Here is a 20,734-nt window from a genome sequence, read left to right as displayed (position 1 = left end):
TTGTAAGAAATTCCTTATCTCGAACTTGTAGAAATGAAATTGTTGCATACGTATATTCTAAATAGAATTTATTGCAAAATACAAATTTCTCAAATATATTTTTATATAATCAAATAACATTTGTATTTATGTACAAATTATTACGTTCTCATTCTTGAGGTTTCTCAGTTCTTATGTGTTGCTTAAATTCATTTGCAATAGTTTTAATTTCCACTAAACCAGCCTCCAATTCCTTGGTTATTTCAAGTTTTGTAATCTCATCTGTAGAAGTTAAGCTTTTCAACACCATGTCTGTAAAATAGAAAAGGATGCAATAACATTTTTATATAAAAGAATACCGAAAAACAAAATATGTATCCATGTAAGAACGAACGACTTTGAAAACTCTAGTAACTAGAGTTTTATAAACATTTAATTACATAATTCATACCATGGTATTTAGATAGTATAGCCGCTGTTGACGATTGCAAATGCGTTTGAAGAAATGAAAGAACTGTGGATACATGTCTGCCAGACATGTATAAAGCATTCTGTGTTGCTGCAGTAAATAATATACTGGTAACTAGATGCAGTGCCAATGCAGGGTCCTTGGTACCATTAAGTTCTTCTAGTAAAGCTTCCCTGTGTCCCAATATGAACGGTCGTTCCTTCTTTTTATCATATTTTTTTAGTACTAAACAACAAGATGCCATTGCAGCATCTGCAACATTAAGAAAATCATCTATAGAGGGTCCAGTGACAGACTTATGTATATTACTCAAGGGCTCCTTGACATCATCAGGCAAATCCGACAGCATCTTCTGTCTAGCCTCGGTGGTAACGTTGTTAGAAATTTGTAGCATATTCTGTTGTGCAGCTAATTTAAATAATTCTGTCAAAAACTCTGTACCGAGAGATTTTAATAAATATTTGGTTAAAGCAGGCTGATCTGCTTTGTTTAAATATTTAATGCCTTTATCGAATACTCTAATATTTGTTAGAAGCATATTAAGACGTTCTTCAATCTCGCTTAAATTCGTAGTTTTGCTATTCTGTCCTAATTGAGTTGCCAACGATATTGCATGGTTATTTATTTTCGGTTGCAAGTACCCTGCAAGCTCATCTACTAAATCATCAATTACTGATAGATTATCATCTTTCATAATTTCATTCTGGATATCCTCGAAGGATACCAGCTGAATTTCAACTTTTCCTGACACGTGTTTTGGATACTCGTCATCCGAATCATTGTCACGTGATCTGCCTTGTAAATATTTCTTTTTAGTGGATTTTGTTTTCGTCTCTCTCCCCTGACTACCACCGCCTGCTTTACCGACTGTTGCCTTCTTTCGCCGTTCCATTTTCCTACTTCCTTTGTTTTCCAGGATTATATCAGCTGACTTTGACTTTAGTCTAGTCTCCGCTACAGTTTGAAACCATTGACCACTGGCAACCATTTCTTTCGCTTTCCTTTCCGCTATGGTTTCACAAGATTTGCACAGCGATTGTAAAAATGCTTCCGTCGTTACTACAGTTTTTGCAAATATATGCGTGTTGTTGTTTAATTTCTTTTCTGCCAATTTAAGGAGCATTTCCATATCTGTATCAGTGAAAACAGAAGGTAGAAGAGGACTTATATCTACATAGGATCCGCTTGCAACAGCTTCTTCAATATTTGCATAGACTTGATCGGTGATAGCTGTACCCACGGCAACAGAGTCCAATGATATTATATCTTCATTTGGGAAATGCCGTTTCACAAAACCAAGGGGATCTGATATTCCAAGGCGAGTGAGTGCATCATATTCTAATAACAGATAACAGAAAAATCAGCTATAACTAGTAAGCTATTGTTACCATGCTACTGATATCATTTTATAATAAAACACAAACCTAAATAACCATTCTGTTTGTAAAAATTTTCCACCCATTCATTTTGGCTTTTAGAGTATATAGTTGGTACATAAAAGCTTTTTATTCCCTGCTTCCCTACTACTACACCAGGAATTTGTTTCATTTCTTGTAGACTATCTATGATTGCTGTAAATTATAAACACAAGTATTAAACTACCAGTAATTATATATATATATATAATTTGTTCAATTTGTACTTACAGAAAAATAGTTTTTCTGATACAGAACATTGTGTTAAAACTGACAATGGTGTAGGCTTGGTAATAGCAGATAAGGCCCCTCTTATTTTAGCTCTGTTTTTAGCTATAAAGCTTTCCGTATAAAAGACTCCAAAATCTTGTGGATCCTGTTTACCGAATATAGTTTTTCCTAATTCTCTCTCTATGAGTGGTAGTACAAAATCAGCAGGTAAATCATATCGCATTGTTATTTCATCGATATCAACGATTCCATGTTGCATTAATTTCTCATTGACGTATTGGATAATTTTATTCGTATAAGTTTTGTCAATGAGTTGCCCAAGCACTATTTTAAGTCCCTTGGTACTCTTCTCTAATTTAGATGCCACTTGAGATATCTGTGATAAACTGACATTCAAGATTTGTGCTAACTCAACCAAGCTAACTCTTCCCCCGTGATCATACAATTCATCTTTAATTTCTTTAGCAAGATGTTGAGGGGTAATATACTCCTTGCCATCATTGGTAAATATAATATTTAATAATTTGTTCTCCACTAATTTTGTTATAATTTCCACGCAATTTCGTTCGGATAATCTGTAAAATGTCAAATAAGAAGCATAATAAAAGTATTCCGTTTGCGGGTATTTCTATAACAAAAAAATAAACAAATGAAACGATTGTTCAATACATGCGATTGCAACTACTATTACGCTTTATTTGTTTCAATGTCTGCTAATTTTACAGCTGTTGTACCAAGTGGCTCGAATATGAATGTTTTGTTTATATAAAATTACTAAATCAGTTGTTCTTTCATAAAGTAAATCCGTACTTTTGTAACGTCGAGCTTAATTGGGCTTTCTGAAAATCTGCGGCCAATCTTTTAACTTCGTCCCAGTCCAGTGTACTCATTTTAAATTCCTTAAAATTTGACTGCCAGATTGTACAAACAACAGCATACAACTAAGGCATTTCACCACTTGACACTGGTCATAGTCATGTCATCATGTTATATCAAATCCTTCGATCACATACTCTACAAGCGGTGCTATAAGATTTGAAGAAATTCTATCTCAGCGCCATCAACGATAGATAAACGAACTTTAGCTTGCGAGAACGCCGCTCTAAAGATAATAAATACTAGCGCAATGTTACAGCTTCAGCTTCAGCGTTGGGCATGTGAATTATGCCAACTGAAATTTGCAGCCAAGAATGACATAAGCTCCTAATTGTAGCTCATGGAAGATTGAGCAATTGGTTAAATGAAAAAAGCAATTCTTTGGTAGGTCATGCAACACACATTAAACATTATTTCAGAACTTTTGTATTAATGCTTCCAGCCTCTTGTGAAAGTCCCTAGGCATCTTAAAAAAATTGTTTAAAAATGTTTCATTAATTTTAGTTACCATAGCGAGCCAGTTCGTACGAATATCAAATCTTATGTCACTGAACTGAACGGCTGAAACTAAACATGTATGATCCATGTCTGAGCTCAAAATTAACTGCACACGACAAAGGCAAAACATTTTCAGAGTCTGCTCTGAAATGTGCTGCAGGGAAGATCTCTCATAAATGGGATTGGATGACACCACACTAGAGCACATTCAGAGCAGTCTCTGAAAATGCTCTGTTTCCGTCATGTGCAGATCATTCTAAACTCTGATCTATGTTACAATCAATTTACAATTTGAGATGGATAAATTTTGAGTTTACATCTTGTCTTTTGCGTTTCAGTGTATTAGAAAGCAAATGTTGTGTAAAGTTATTAATCTGAAAAACCGGCACTACCATTGGTGTTTGATGAAATTTTATAAACAAGAAAAACGTATAAATGCACAATATTATTATTCATTGTTAATCATAATTGAACGTATGTGTTTGAGCAAAGGTTTCAGTGATTTTTTACAAACTACGCTCGACAGAAGAAGATCAATATTTTATTCATAATTTGGTATGTATTTTCTGAATGCTGTATAATAAATTGATATTTAGACTATTGACCCAAATATTGGTTATTTTTGTATATTAAAATATTTACTGATTTTTTACTGATTTATTATTTTCTATGTTTCTGATTTCATATTTTTGTTTATTCATATTTATGTATATATTTCGAGTAGGTATTTTTCAAATTCCAGAGCCAGCCGTTAGTCGTTTTGAAGATGGATGGACCTTTAATTTCCTGATATGGCTTTATTGCCTATTACTGCATTAAAAGGTTAGTACTAGTACTCCTATATCAGACCTATTCAATTACGAAAATTCAAAATTAGCAAAGCTATTACACTCTGTGTTCCAGGAAAACTCTAAGAGCTGGAACGGAGCGATTCTATTTATATTTCATATATCAAAATATTAATAATAATGTATTTGTTTCATATATGTACAGGTTCAGGAGTTGACAACTTTGGCTGATGCAACGATGGCTTCTAATATTAATAATATCGAAAATAATGAAGGTATTGACAAAAAAGTTACTAAATTACAAATCAGGGATAGTAAATGCAATAATTATATGCATATGATGTCTGATGAATTTGTTAAAAATGAACATATCTCATTTTGCAATGAAAGCAACAAAGATATTTATTGTAATGAAAACAAATCTTTGGGAACTAATACAATCACTGAATTTTCTGAACAAAAATCGGAGCATACATTGTATGAGGAGTCACAAAATATTCATACCGGTACAAAACACATTGACACATTATTTACTGTATCAAATTGTGCTTTACGAATGAAGAACCAAAATTGTCCTCCGATAATAAGTTGTACAATATCGAAAGTACCGACTGAGTACTCTAAAAATATGGTAATAAATAATGAATTCAGTTCGCGTACTACGCTAAAACCTACACTGTATGAACAGTGTTGTGATCTTTCAAACGTTGAGGAATGCGACAATATCGAAACTTCTTCATCTGTGTCACAAAGCTGCCTTCAAGAAATTGGAAACGATTTTACGCAATACACCTATGATAATAGCAATGCTACTAGTAACATCGGAAAATCTATAAAAGTATATAGTCACAAGAGACATAAAACTATGGACGAAACAAAAAGGAATAATGTACTTACAAGCGTGAATAATGTAATGCACAACCCATCCACTGAATGTATAGATTTATTAGATGAGCCGTCCGCTAATGATATACCAGTTACTCTTTTAACTTCATTAGACATGGAAAGTGCTGAATACATTATAAGTTTAAGTAATGAAAATATTCAGTCTATAGTGGGAGCTAAATTTGATGAACAGAATAAATTGAATATCTATAAAAAGGACTGTCAACATATTGTTCAATACGGTAATCGAAAAGATAGCACAAATAAAAAAGAATTAAACACAGGTTATTCGAATTGTATGAAACCTATTTTACGAAGAAGTTTACGAATAAATCAACATGACACAGATGGCACAAAAAGTAGTAGTGAAATTTCTAAAGAACATAATAGAACAAAAAAATATTTTGGAAAATCTAATTGTTTGAATAAGTTAGAAATGTCTACGAAAAAAAAACGTAAAGTGAAAGATGTAGATTACAGAATTTCAGAGCAAAACGTTCTCCATTTAAACAAAAAAACAATTAAGAGTTTACATAAAGACAGAACAAAATTAATTAAAAAGAGGAACGATAAGTCGCAGCGTGTTACAGTCGGTAGAAGAAAGAAAGGACAAACAAATAAAATGAAATGTGATATATCGGAAATTGCAGAATTAGAAACTATTTTAACGCCATCCAGATTAAATACAATGGAACATATTAATCGGGCATTATGGGGAGATATGTCAGATTACTTAGAGGATTACGAAAATAATGTAGATTTAAACGAGTCTGCACCTAATACAGAAATTCCATTTGCTGTAGGTTTGTTGCCTTTGCGTACTGCTCTTGAAAAAATGCAAGCAACACCAGATTATCAACCCCGTAAAACTCGTTCGTCAGTTGTCTCAATAAAACAAGAAACTAATTTCTTTAAACAAAAGAGTTACACATATTCAAATAAAATTACTGCTTCAACAAGACAACATTTCTCTACTAGTCATTCAAAGGAAGATGCTAAAACAGTTTGTCATATCCAAATTAGAGCAGCCCCATCAGAATATATACAGAAACGAAAAAGACATTTCACAACAAATGTGGCTACATTAAAAACATCTGCTATTATGAACAAACAATGACAGACGTCATTATAAAGATTTCATATAAAATAATGTTTATTTAAGCTTCATGCATTCACAGTTCTCAGACTTGTAGGTATATCAGTTAGTGTACTTCCTATTTTCACGCATTCTCTGACCCAAGAACATTTTCATGTGAAATGTATATAAGTGTTTTATTATTGAAATGTATAAAAAGTTAGAAAGCATACGTTATTGATTAAAATTTTATCTAATTTATTGAAATATCAGTTATTATTTTCATATAATGAGTAATTCAACTAGATAACTATAATTAAAACATATTTTACAATGATTTCTCTAATAGGTGCAACTTCAGTTTCTATCATTTGTACAAATCTCATTTATACAGAAGTATTTCTTTTAAATGGCATACAACAGCTTTTACAACTGCAGTGATTACGCATATTCAAATGAAACTGATTATAAAGTTTTTATACACATTAAAAAGTCATTTATAGTGAAAGAAATACCTGCCAACCTTTTCATCTTATGACTGAAGAGTATGTTTAGATATATTATAAGATGTAAGACAAGGTCTACATGATCTCTGTACATTTAGAAATATATATTTTTAATACAACCATATTTGTACATAAAACATAACATAGAATATTATGGGATAAAATTCATATATAAATAAAACTGTATGGTTAATTTTATGATTTCAAAATGCACTGTACACCTGTATAGCTCTTCCAGAGAAATTGATGGGGCTTTGTAAGCAATATTTTTAATAACGTCTCTGGTCCTAACTGTAAGTTATATTCACAAACTTTTGGACACTTTTTCAGCCAAAGTAACACTATGTACATGTCATTTATTAAAGTGTAAATAATCTAATTATTTACAGTTTATTGTTAAATAATGTTAAGAAACCTTACATTTGATTTATTTTTCACTGGAAATAAATTTCGTACGTTATTATAACAATAGATATTAAATCGCTATTTTCTTATGTACTTTATTACAGTTTCTAAATTTATAAAAATATTTCTATTAAAAATTGTTTTGATAAACTCCTCTAACAAGAATGGATTATAACATAAACTGTAATTTCAGTGAAATAATCTTGTTATGTATATTATGTTTATAATATTATATTATATTGTGGATTAAGCGAGCCAAATTGATAAGAAACAACGGTTTTTCGAAACGGAATAAAAGTAACGCATGTATTAAAAAACATGTAATATACAGCCATACATTAACGTACGGTTCGGCGTTAATAAATATAATTAATAATTTATTATATTTTGGGTGTGAAATATGTTTGTAAGAGCGAATAAATCCTAGACAAGTTGATGTAATAATATGTTGCTTAAAAACAAATTATTACAGAACTGTGAAATTTATTACTATGTATGATATGAAAAATCTAAGTTTATATTCTTAAAATAAGCAATTACTATCATATATACATTGTATAATGCAACTAAATTGTTTATTATAATAATAAAATATTTTCTATACATATTTATGTATACAAATACATCTAAAACACATTTTTTCTTCTGAAATAAAAACTTTTAAGAAACTTTTCCAGTCTTATATCTTTCCTAACAATAATAGCTTTCTTTTAAATTACACAATTGTAAAATACGATTATTTTTCTTAATTACTTCACCCACAGAATTATTTACCTATTTTTCAGTTATTTATTTTAATTGTATGCATTCTATTATTTTTTATGTTTCAGAATTATGTTTTAATTGTTCATTAACAATTTTATCAAAACATATCTAGAATTAGTTATTAATTTAAAAAAATTGTCAACCTACTAATCGTTTGAAGATATAAAAAGTCGCCTATTATGATTAAACGTTTCGCTTACGTATTTGCATTATGTGCGTATATGGTAGAAGTACAATAAAAAAAAACTATAATTTGTGCAAATACACATAATACGCTTTAAATGCTTTTGAGATTGCGCAGCACATAAATACAGCCTAAAAGGAAGAAACCCGTATTTATTTATAACTGGTAATGTGATTGGTTGTTGTAATCCATACTACGATATGTGTAGAATCGATTGTAAGTAAATTACAATACTCATCAAGATAGTTCAACATTCTCTCTGTTTATTGATATAACAATAAATGTAATCATTTCATTTTAAAGTATAGTATTGACTTTTCCTTACAGTTTGTTGAATATGAATTTGAAAATCGTTTTCTACTGTCATCCTCGATTTTTCAAAAAATTGTAAATTATTACAGAACAACGTGGAACATAATGGTCAAACTTATTAAATAGTGGAATATGTGAAGAATCTTAAAATTTGTAGAATATGATATTTTTGTAATTTCTCATACGTACATATAAATTACACGCAAGTAGAAACGACGATAATTTTAGTCAATAATTATGGATGTGATTGTAGAAGATTTTCTATTGATACACAATAGACGAAGGATAAACTCGAATAATGTTTTAATAAATTTTAAACTGCTTCACAGTAATTTTTGTGGATGTATGTAAATTATAGGATATTTATGTATTATTTAATATTAAAACATATAGTATACGTATAAACGTATGTACATTAAATTATGAGATATTCAAGTTATTCAATATTAATTGCCTCCCAATTTTCATGTTATTACAGCATATGTTATCTAGTTCTGCAAAACATTAAACTCTGTGCAAATATTATTTATCGGAGTAGAAAAAGTTATACATTAACGTTACATGAAAAATCATCAAATTACTTTCGCGCATTCCTTGGAAATGATATGATATAGTTGAGGTAGATGTGAATGAAGTAAATTTACCTACGTTCACAAAACTTTCTATATAATAGCATGGATGACTGTATCGTTAACAAGAATAATTTTTAATGTCGTATGCGCAGTATACATGGGATAAGAAAAGTTAGTCAGATGAGTCCATGCTCAGTATTTAGTGCTTAGAGGAAGACAAACTCGATGAAGCCGACGCAGCGCACCTATAGTGCAATCAATGAACGTATATTGATCTCAACCCTTCACGAATTCTATACCTACAGGGGCGGATCACATAAGCACTAAACGTAGACATTGTCATTTAGTGCAAACATTTCATTTCATTATTATAATCACTACTTACAAGAACATTATTATTTACTAATAACTACCAAATATAAATATAATAATTGTAAGATATAAATATTTTATAAAATTAAATTCAAAATATGTCACTTTTCTATAATGAGATAATAATACATACCTTTATAAAATTATAAACAATCGTAGTTTTTCGAATTCAAATTGTACATCCTGTTTATTTGCCGAATCCTGTTTAATCAAATCGAATAATATATTCTTTTATATAGAAAATACAAATTTGAGAAGAACGATATATAAACTGTAAAAGCAGTATATTCATATTAAGAATTAAAATTATAAGTAATATTATTAACAATATATTACAATCTCTATTTTGTCTGGACCCATAATTTGTCTTAGTGCAGATCTAACAAAAACTACTTTAAAACTTCCTATAAAACAATAATTATCGTGTATCAAATATTGCATACAAAACACATACGTACATTTTAATGTTAGCAAGTATTGAAGTAAAGTTTATAATTGCGTTTGTTTGTACTAAACTGTTAGCTGTTTCTGAAATTTCAACGGATTTTCTTTGCAACGTTACGTAAAATTAAATAAGTATTCGCAAATGCAATTCTTTATCTTACACGAGCGCCGGAACCCTGAAAGTGATTGCGGCAACCAATGCAAACTAAAAAATCTTTTCGTTATTAACGAACATCCAAAGAAGCACAATCTACGATATTCATTCGACACAGATGAATACTTATCAAAGTCGTCATTAGACTGATTAACATTAGTGAAATATAAATGCGAGTAATTATTAATCAAACGAAAAAGTAAATTGTGCTGGAGATGCTCTGAATTTAGGCGCGCAGAAATAACGTTCATTTAATTGGCTAAAGATGTCGCGGCGATCGATGCCGCGAGTAAGAGAAAGAACGGGATTGGTCGCTTCGAAAGTAGTTGCAGCATGTGTTTCGTTTCCCGCCTTGTGGGTTGTTGTTGTGTGGGGGGCCTCACCAGTCCGGTGAGTCGAGTGTTGAGTGTAGAGAACATAGGACCTAGGCCAGAATCGAACCGCCGTTGGGTTGGCTCCTCGGTACGGTGGTGGCTCTGTCCGACTGGTGACCGACCGTGGTCCGTCCGTCATATTCCCGGTTTGAAAGCAAGGTTGCGACTAGTTGTTGCGACGCAAGAAGGTGCAGTGGTCTGTGTACGGAGTTAAAAACGGATCCACCGGCCATGGAGAAGCGGATAGAGCTGGAAAAACGGGGTAGACCCGCCGGTGAAGTAAGCCGAACAAGCCCCACTTATTTTACTCGATCGCTTTTCCACACGATACGGGAACAGATATCCGCGGATCGTGTGTTGCGTGCTTGCTCCTTTATCGCGTGTAGCTCCTAGAGCGGTTGCTGAATCTTGTTTCCTCTTCGCGCGACACCGACACCACGCACCCGCTTTGCAGCACGCCACTGGCTTCTCGGGAGAACGCACACGAAAACTCTGATTTCTTTCTTCGTCGCGGTGACCGCGTGGCTCGCGACGATTTATCGTGCAAGACGTGCTCTTGATACCGACACAAAATCTTACAACCGCTATGAAAGTAACAGGCATGGCGTGGTTTCCTTCAATTTCCATCGCTTCCCTAACTTACGCTAGTACTGCTCGTCTTACTTTCATTTCCCTTAAAATTTCCGTCGTCGATGTTCCTTCTTTATACGTTTTGGCGGAAAATTTAAAGAAACTATTTGGTTGTAAAATGGAAAGGCATGGGTAGTCGGATCGGGCTAATCGAATTCGACAAACAGTCGTTTAACCGATACTTCATCAAGTTTTCCGAAGTTTTTCAATACCAGCACGAGATTCCTACTAATTTTAACGAGCCTTTCTTATCGCGCTGTTGGATTGTGATATGTTGTAGCATTACTAGAACGCCGCACTATAATTCAAACGATTATCTTAATTATGCGAAGCTGAATCAATTCTTTGATTTTTTTTCATTTAGGAAAATATATATCACGCGGGTAGATAATTATTATTCTTTTTGCATTTGCATGCAAATAATAAAAGCATAATTATCGTGGTTGGCATAGAAAGTAAAACATGTTTAATCAATGGAGACATTGCTATCATGCAATGGCTGATTTTTTACCGGAATCTAAGAAGATAAAATATTACTATATACATCAAACCGTTTTTGAAAAATATTTATTTAAACTTTCAATTAATTGATAGCGTGATCGATATCATTCGGTAACAGGTTGTTTTTTTTTTGGAGATATGCTCCGTTTTATTCGTATATGCACATCCTTGAAATAAATTTTATTATAATTTTTATGACAATCTTTATTCTCATATTAAACAAAGATTAAATTTTTATTATACCAAACTTTATTTTTGTATGAAATAAACGGAGTCAGAATAATATTTGTATAGAAATTTTCCGTAAGAATTATTGTTCTTTATATTAACAACGTATTTGCTTTGAAAGAAATGAGAACACCTGTAAAAGCGATCGTTTTGCGATTTCAAATACATGTATAACATTCTACACGGAAGCGTGATTAAATTATCGCATAGTGTAACTGTTTCTATGAATTATATCCTTGGGAACAAGAATATTTTTTTAAATTAGAATTCATTCATAATTATTTATTGTTTTTATTATATCGAAATAATGTTTTTATTGGAATACTCTAATACAAAGTAAAAAGTTTTTAAGGGGACAGCGTCTCGAACAAATTTTGATACACAAACATGCCTATTGACAAGTCATGATTGCTTACATACAAAATATTATTATGTCAGAGTTTAATAGTCCTTTGACCGCGATTTTCGATGCTCCGTGAATCTCAATCTATCAAGGTCAAATGATGCCTAGAACGTAATGAATGTACTAAATTAATCGAAACGAAATATTACTTTTCGCATACTCCATTTCCATATTATACGTATACACTCTTTTATCTCATTCTTTCTTCAATGAAAGTTGTAATAACTTAATATACATATGCTATTATAGCTCGATTGAAAACAATATTTCGTCGTTAAAACATTTTATAAAATATGTAACGTGTCTTATAATAATTGGTAAAAGCACTAGTTTAAATTAATTGATGATAAGACATTTTTACAATGTTTCTTTCTTTTTTGTAAGTATTACATTAATAAATAACCACGGTATTTAAGTGTTCACTTGTAAAACTGTGGTAATAGCTATTTTTATTGAAAAATATACGATATTTTGTGCATTTTGCATGTTTTTGTTGTACATAATAAGAGTATATGATGTGAATTATCAATCAGCGAAAAGAGTGATGCGTGATGTGATGTGATGTGAAATGCGTGTGCAAGTGGATGTCGCCATTGTTTTCTAGTACGCGCGAGAACAGTCCAACGGACCATAATTGAATTTCCTTATGGCTTTTTGAAATTCTACATATTGGAATATAGATTTAATGTTCTGAAAGTCTAAAAATGATATTAACGAATCGTATACGAAGTTGCTACATGACTTTCATCTATAATCACGTTGTATGGCGTGTTACTGATCACTGTGCAGCCATCTTGGACGAGTCCACTCTTTCACCAATTGACACGCGTATGATTTGGGATAACGGGAACCTAGAAAACTATTTCCCACGTGTTTGCATTATTTAGCGATGTTCTTCACGTTAATTAGCCAGCACTAAACACCATTACCCTTGATATTCTTTAGTTTGTTAAGATGAAACGTGATTGCGTGGGCGGTTACAACGCGTTAACTACCAGCGGTAGCGTTGCGATGCAGTCTATCTAACAGTGCCGTAACTACTATATCAAGATCCTGTAGACGAAGCATAATAATTTAATTTTTTTAACATCTTTAAGTACTATGAAACAATAAATTTATATAGCAGTGTATTTATTGCATTTGCTATAAATTTTATTTCGCTTGGACTTACAATGTTAGACTTATAAATTGTTATAATAAAATAATGAATAAACATCTAAAAAATAATTAAAATCCGAGACGATCGAACAGACAGATTAATGATTATGCCATTAATAAAATAAATCTGTATGTTTAAAAACGGATATTATATGAAAATGCGGATGTAGACAATACTAAAAGTAGTTCAATACTCGAGAGAGAAGTGATCAAATACGTTATCGTGTTTCACTTCAATATCTTCGTTGTCATTTTTACCGCGATTAGCGTTTGATAGGCAACCTAATCGTTTACTTTGTTGAAATGTTCAATAATGAATAAACCCGACTAGGGAACGTCACTTTATGGATGCCTATAGTGATCTACATACATGATTGAACCTGCGCCTCTATTACTACTCATGAATTGCAGATAATAAAAGGTTTAATTAATTATGGAAGTATCAAGTGTCAAAGAGATTGTTACAACTTTATGTTATTATGTTTATAGAAATAAAAAATGAGGTTTCTTTGGTATAGCAATGTTTTACTTACAAAAGTTTATAATTCGAAGAAAATCGAAGACATATATCTAAACGCGCGTAACAATATCTCAACAAGTTCTCGAACCTTTTTCTTAGTTTCCAATAGTTTGAAAAATGTTGTAGCATAAATTTCGTGATTAGCAACACCGTAGGCGTTGCGTCGTGATAAAAACCTAAATGCAGTCTCCTCACGGGCGTAACACATGGAACTGTTCTGTTGTACACATAAACACAATAAACCATGTTTCATGGAGTGTGTGTCAATAAAACTATGTTGCTTAGCCGTAAGGTCTACGATAACACACGCAAAGCTTAGTGTGGCAAAAGTTTGTCCATTACTAGTGTTTGCTTCTCAAAATTAACATCGCATTATTCTTCCACAAATTTGTCAAAAATGAAATGATTAATGAAATTTTATTTTTTATAAATTACTGAATTGGAATAGACTAATTTTACACTGTTTGCACATATGTGTATATATCGAAATTTATTAGTATTGAGAATGGAGATTTCGAATACATTTGTGTCATATTTCCTTCATTTATAGTCATTATTTATTCGTGTTAGCTTTCTTAAGGTTGCTCAACACATGCGCATCTTCTTTGTCTCACTCAATCCACATGCTTCCTCGATCTATTCTTCCTTTACCTATTTTATTTCCCATTCACTTTTCTTTTGCTTCAATCATTTATGTAAATACAAAACAGTATCTTTCTGAAGCTTACTGTTTATTCGACCACTAATGACTGTTATGAAACATTTTGTACATACTAAAGCTTGAAAACTATGTAAAACATTCCTTCATGAAGTAATGTCGGTATGAGAATTATACATAACCTATATGTATATGTATACTGTGATTTTGGAAAATAATAAAATTTTCGTTTGATTTACTTGAGCATATCTATTTGAAAATGTTATTTTTAAATTTATATGTGAAATTCAAACAGATATTAAATATATCAATTGCGTCTAAAAGTCTTAAAAAACCAATATTTTTTTTCACTTATATTTAAAAAAATACGCAACAAATGCTCAACTTCGCATTTGTCTATTTTTATTCTTACTGAGATAAAAGTATTATGAAAAATATTAAGCACCTCACTTATTTCATGTTTATATTTAATTGTAATTTAATGTTTAAATTCCTCTTTTTTCAGATCAAAGAACTCGTCCTTGACAATTGTCGAAGTACATATATTGTAGGATTAACAGATGAGTTTGCTGCATTAGAATCATTAAGTCTTATCAATGTGGGTCTTACCAGTTTAAAGGGCTTTCCGAAATTGTCAAGCCTCAAAAGGGTATGTGAAGGTGTCAATATGGTCTAATTAATTTACTAGAGATTCATTTGTAGATTCGTTCATGATAATATTCAGAAATAATTAAAATAAACGTATGTAAGCAAAATATGTCTTTGTTTCATGCAGCTGGAACTCAGTGACAACAGAATTTCTGGTGGTTTGAATCTTCTTCAATCAAGTCCAAAATTAACCCATCTTAATCTTAGTGGTAACAAGATCAAAGATCTTGACACACTACAACCTTTAGTAAGTTCTAATGTTTATAATTTATTTTCAAACATTTTTTCGAAGTTTATTAATAATTGTATATTTTGTTTATAGAAAGAATTTAAGAACTTGAAGAATCTTGATCTCTTTAATAATGAAATGACAAACTTGGATAATTATAGAGAGAAAGTTTTTAGTCTTATTCCTAGTCTTCAATACCTTGATGGGTATGTATATATTGTTATAGTTAAAATAAAAGTAATAAAATATTTAAACGATATATTGTTGATATAATATATTGTTTAACTTGCAACAGATTTGACATGCATGACCATGAAGCAGATGACACTGAAGAAGAGGATGATGAAGTAAATGGCAATGAAGATGGTGATGGTGATGCCAATGAAGAAGACAGCGAGGAAGGTTGATTGATACAAATAAATATCTCTTTTGTAGCAAATGTTTCTCATATGATTTGAATGGTGTTGGAAAATATCACTTTGAAAATTGTTTTTACATTGTATCCTTAATATTATCAATTTATTCGGTTATACCATAAAGATTTTCCTATGTCATTAAGAGTAAAGAAAATATTTAAATATATAAGTTCAGATTATATAGTATTCTTTGCACTTATATAAACTTACATAAACTTAATGTGACTTACAATTTGTAATTGTAAATGAACAGTTTCAGATGAAGAAGATGACGAAGATTATGACGAAGCTGGTGTAGAGTTAGCAGCTATATACAAAGAGGGTAGTGAGGTAAGTCAAGTACTTTCTCCTTCTTTTTTTTTTAGAATAATATGGATTATACTTGGCCCGCCAAATAGTCGTACTTTACACATGAAATGCATATTGTTTGATATTTCTGTGTTATAAGTGCTGAAAATATATGTATTATCATTCTTATACGCTAACCTTCCTTTCTCTCTCGCACGCATTATCATTATATGACGATCCTCCGATCTGATTCTGTTTCACTCAATCCCGACGTTATTTATAGTCGATCTGTGTCGAAATGATAGCAATGTTTAATGTACAATTAATATATTCTGAATATTGTTTAATACAGGATGACAGTGATGAAGATGATTTCTTATGCGATGGAGAGGAAGAAGAAGATGACGATGACGGTGAAGATGACGAACCAGAAGAAGAGGAAGGTAAATATTTTTTATATTAAACTGTATATCATGTTTAATTGTTTTCTTTTTAACTGTAACACTAACCTGTTATCATAATTTACGCTATTCGATGTTATATTGAAAGAAAAAAGATTTATAGAAAACACTGCACTGAAATATTGCGATTGAATTTAAAGTGAAATGTGCATGTAATGCATTAGCTTTTATGAAACGTTCACATGTTTTTACGATGCAATCTATTCGCAGCATTGCGATAAGTAAATGGGAGCAAGCCAAAGGAAACAAATTAATAGAAATGCCAAAATAAAAAACGAGATTCGAATTCTAAACCGTGACAGTACGAATCGCAAACTGAAATTGCAAATTTGACGTTTCTGATTGTATAGAATCATCTCCAGCACGAGGCAAGAAAAGAAAACACGAGGATGGAGATTCAGGGAACGAGAACCATAAAAAAGCAGATTTCTGATATTGTTGAATGAGTGTAAAATTCATATAAGTAACAATAACTGAGATGCCGAGTGAACCACCTGGGAATCAAACTAATTGACCGACCAATGACAGACTACAGTTAGTTGTGAGAGTTAATCAGTAAATCATTGACTGATAAATTGTCTGTAGAACAACAAACCATTGCAGAGGGAAAGAATGTAGACGGAAATGAAGAAAAAAAAAATGGTAATGATGGCATAAAAAAATAGGGCTGCATTCCAGCTGGACACAGTACGTTTTAGTTATACTAACAATATTTTATATAGAGTATATAGTTAAAATATTAGCGGTGTTGCATAGTGGACGATAAAGATCAGATATTGATGGACACAGTGGCAGCAGTGGAGTTTTACACTTGAAGGAGCATATTTGTCTGTTAGCTCCAGTCGGCCAAAGGCTGGTCACGCTGGAATGCAGTCATCGTTAATCAGTAATAAGGTTACATAAGTTACATTTTAAATACATTATTATTGTACTATGAGTAAGACTAGAGTACACGAGGAACAACTTTTGTACAGGTTTACACCATACATTGAGATGCATTACGCATCTGTGATTTTTGGGACAGAAAGTAAAGAGATAAAAAAATATGTTGCTCACGCGTTGGACGCTTATACCTATGGATGCTATTAACATGTTAATAATCACGTCACTTAGATTTCTACAACAGCTGTATTTACATGGAAGCCCTGTGTTACTCACAATTAGGTGATGCTTTCATCTAATTTGTAGGATTCTACATGCAATTTATAATGATTTTATTTATATTCTTTCTTTGGAAACTGGATCACTTCTTCAATAGTACTCCCCTCACTTTTAATTATATTTTTACACATTTCAAGTATGCTTTACCTGATGGTAAGAGAAATTAGAGATATATACTTGAAGTATGGAAGAGCTTTAAAGTACAGAATGAAATTGCCAAATTGAATCGAACGAAACAGGCAGCTAGAAAAAGTGTTTTAAACAAATCATTATTTCAATTCTTCTTATCGCGTGAAATTTTAATTTTGCATCTATTAAACATTATGCTCCAACGTCGATTTGAATTCATCAACAGCCCAGCAATACATGGTTGTTCGCGTTAGTGTTACATACTATAAGAAAATTGGAAAATGTCTTCCATTTTCTCCATCCGGTTGTTTCTGCGTGAAGAATTTCATTCTTCCCATGGCGCTTCCTGAGTTTTTCCATCATTCCGTGTTTGACATTTCTAAATATTTTCCCAGTTGTTTTCTGGTCTCTCCGTTAGCTTATTTGAAATAACAATTATAGTTTCTCTTTAAAGATTCTATCCTGTACGAAGTATTTCCCACACGAGAATTTCTTATATATTTTTTTAGTTATTGCGTTTTATTGTGTATGGGAAAAAGTAGCAGGAGTTGAAAACAATCTGGAAACTTGTCGGGTTGCTTTAATTAAGTCTATATCACTAAACAGTGTAATCAATGGTGTTGTTTCACCGGGGACCTTTTCTTTTGACTACGTATAGTGTAGCCTCTACGTTTGGAAAATAAGCAATAACCCACTACATAGACTATGTCTTATCTGCTATAGATGAGTACATTGGTGCCCTTTTCGGGCCATATTAATAAAGCTAAACCGTTTTTTTTGTGCGCTGCCTCCATGAGTGTACCTTAAATATATCTTTTTAGCTTTTTTTCTTAATGTAAAATACGATTCATGTGTGTAGAAATATAAATAAAAGTGAGAATAGTATAAAGAAATGTTTAGTTTCGTGAGAAGAAGTACAAATACATTTGTTGTAAATTATATGTAAAATCCTACTTAACTGAAAGAAGGAACGTAGTCATCACCCGAGATTTAAGTGATGTGGCGATCGACGCGTTAACTGTACAAGTTTATGTTTTTTTCGAATACAACGTTAAAAAAAAGAGAAATCAAAATTTCAAAAACACTGTAAATCGAGAATTGCCTTTAATTTCTGTCTCCGAAGTTACCATAGCGCTAACACATCTCATGATGATTGAAGTGCGGAAATTAATTGGTAATGATTATTAATATCATTAATTAATATTAAATTACAATTATAATTTTTAAAAAGAAAAAGAATATTTACACTTGTACTTTCGCACTTTTGAATCATATTTAAAAATGAAAAGTCAGAAATGCAAAATTTAGATTATAGCAAAAAGACAAAATCTCGAGAAATAGGCGCAGAGAAAAAAAAACAAAAAAGGTGGATTAGATAATGTAGTTAATGGTGAGACTGTGACAAGTGGATTGCTGGACGGACTACCCACTTAACTACGTGATCGTGAAGAGTGGATGGAAGTGAAGTAGCGAGTGAGAATGTAAGAGAGGATCGGTTTTATAAGAAAAAAATTATGGTAGAATCGAGGATCTGGCGCCTCTTTGTCGCCAGTTTGGTTATGGCCTTATCCAATTTTTCCAAAACTAAAGCAAATTTATATTAGGTACAATGAGTATATGACATGTACAGGTCAAAAATGTGTAAATTTCCAATCTGCAATTCGTAATTGCGGATCGTGCAGATTTCATATTAAAAGTTAAATTATAAATAATTAAATAATTAAATTATAATTAAATAATTATAAATAATTAAAATTTAAATTATAAATCATTGAACGTTCTGCGCGACCCGCGACGCACTTTTGTCAATTGCATTTTTGGATAGACCATTTACGTAATCTATCACCTTCTATTATCAGATTATTATATTTGTGTACTGTCTTTCTTTTCCGTTGTTAAAATGGATTTTTATCATAACATTTGTTTATTTCGAGCAATCCTCATCACAAAATAAGAAAAAATAATTTATTAATAAAACCATCTATAAATCAAAGGTTGTGTATTTTATTGTTGTCATACACACGTTTTTCCTTATTTAGGTCCGGTCCATGTCCCATTTTTCACAGATCAGTTCATTACAGGGACAGGACTATAAAGTCAGTTTTTTTAGGGTATTCAGTAAAATAATTCATTCATGACGAAGAATAAAGTTGAAGCCGATATATTCTCCTCTTTCGAATTGATTTTCAGATCTAGAATTCAAGAACATTGCTCGTAACGTTACCAAGGATGCTGCATTTTTATTTAAACGAAAATGCAGTTTGTACTGTGTTCACGAGTATTCCAGTTATGATTTTTTTAAAAAAGGAATAGACTCTGAACTTTCGACTCTTCTAATTTAAAGCTTAAACAGTTTATCAAAGAACCGAGCGGCATGAGTTTTTAGTTCAAACATCGGGTTGTACAAGGCTGCGTAATGTCATAATGCCATAAAAATCTAAGCGTACAGAATAGTCCTACAACAGCCCATGACAACGCATACGATGAACTGTATTTCCGCGTAACTTGTCTGTAGCGAAACGAGTCGAGTTTTTGTATTCTTTGTTGGTGTTTCAACGGCCATTACACGATTAAATATTACAGTACCATCTACATTCGCGTAATGGCGCAATATTCTTAACGTTGTGCATACCTTACTTACATAAGTGGATAAGCGTGGACGGTGCTGCCGCGGCGCGTTAACTGTTACAAACTCGTCGAGCCATTCTGGGAATGCGAGTTAGCGTTCAGTCTTTAGCGTTTCCTCGCGCTTCTACTAGTGCCTCTTTGCTGTAGTTCAGTGCGGAGAAAAATTGGCCGAACTCGAAGTTGATTTTTAGTGTTTTACACAGATAAGTTCCAGTGTGATCATCTTTTTCAGCAACAGAACACAACGAAAATGGCAGAAAGTAAGGGTGCCTTGATCGCGAAAACCGTGCAAAAACACGCTGGCAGAGCAAAGGAGAAGGTAAGCGGCAAAGCATGTATGCTCGTAACAGGTTTCCCCGAGCGTGCCAGTGT

General features: G+C 31.9%; 4 protein-coding genes across 7 annotated transcripts in view; 3 read left to right on the top strand and 1 right to left on the bottom strand.

The window, feature by feature from the left end:
- Window positions 1-51: 51 nt before the first annotated feature.
- Window positions 52-3,088, bottom strand: Ufl1 (UFM1 specific ligase 1). Its single transcript, XM_078190183.1, has 5 exons — window positions 2,905-3,088; window positions 2,095-2,669; window positions 1,873-2,019; window positions 431-1,786; window positions 52-291 (listed from the first exon to the last, which is right to left on the bottom strand). Exons 1-5 carry the CDS (start codon window positions 2,982-2,984, stop codon window positions 149-151), a joined length of 2,301 nt encoding a protein of 766 aa, XP_078046309.1. The 5' UTR covers window positions 2,985-3,088; the 3' UTR covers window positions 52-148.
- Window positions 3,089-3,694: 606 nt separating this feature from the next.
- LOC144474706 (uncharacterized) lies at window positions 3,695-7,733 on the top strand. The gene is made up of 3 exons (XM_078189860.1): window positions 3,695-4,023; window positions 4,211-4,290; window positions 4,462-7,733. The coding sequence occupies exon 3, from the start codon at window positions 4,495-4,497 to the stop codon at window positions 6,256-6,258; it is 1,764 nt and encodes a 587-aa protein (XP_078045986.1). The 5' UTR covers window positions 3,695-4,023; window positions 4,211-4,290; window positions 4,462-4,494; the 3' UTR covers window positions 6,259-7,733.
- Window positions 7,734-10,311: 2,578 nt separating this feature from the next.
- Mapmodulin (acidic leucine-rich nuclear phosphoprotein 32 mapmodulin) lies at window positions 10,312-19,721 on the top strand. The gene is made up of 8 exons (XM_078189861.1): window positions 10,312-10,583; window positions 14,908-15,051; window positions 15,178-15,297; window positions 15,373-15,485; window positions 15,575-15,681; window positions 15,949-16,025; window positions 16,336-16,426; window positions 16,795-19,721. The coding sequence occupies exons 1-8, from the start codon at window positions 10,536-10,538 to the stop codon at window positions 16,875-16,877; spliced, it is 783 nt and encodes a 260-aa protein (XP_078045987.1). The 5' UTR covers window positions 10,312-10,535; the 3' UTR covers window positions 16,878-19,721.
- A 722-nt stretch (window positions 19,722-20,443) lies between these two features.
- The window catches only part of Amph (amphiphysin), a 29,544-nt gene continuing 29,253 nt past the window's right edge, over window positions 20,444-20,734 (top strand). For 2 of the 4 annotated variants that reach the window (XM_078190864.1, XM_078190867.1), the window contains exon 1: window positions 20,444-20,681. In XM_078190864.1, coding sequence (XP_078046990.1) covers window positions 20,613-20,681 — 69 coding nt within the window. In that variant the 5' untranslated portion in view covers window positions 20,444-20,612. The remainder of the gene's footprint in view (window positions 20,682-20,734) is intronic. The other 2 variants (XM_078190868.1, XM_078190865.1) reach the window with 2 other exon arrangements.

This window comes from Augochlora pura, chromosome 9 (genome assembly GCF_028453695.1).
Source record: "Augochlora pura isolate Apur16 chromosome 9, APUR_v2.2.1, whole genome shotgun sequence".
In the NCBI taxonomy this organism is placed as follows: domain Eukaryota; kingdom Metazoa; phylum Arthropoda; class Insecta; order Hymenoptera; family Halictidae; genus Augochlora; species Augochlora pura.
Note: the sequence above shows the minus strand (reverse complement) of the source record. Positions and strands in the feature narration are given on the sequence as shown.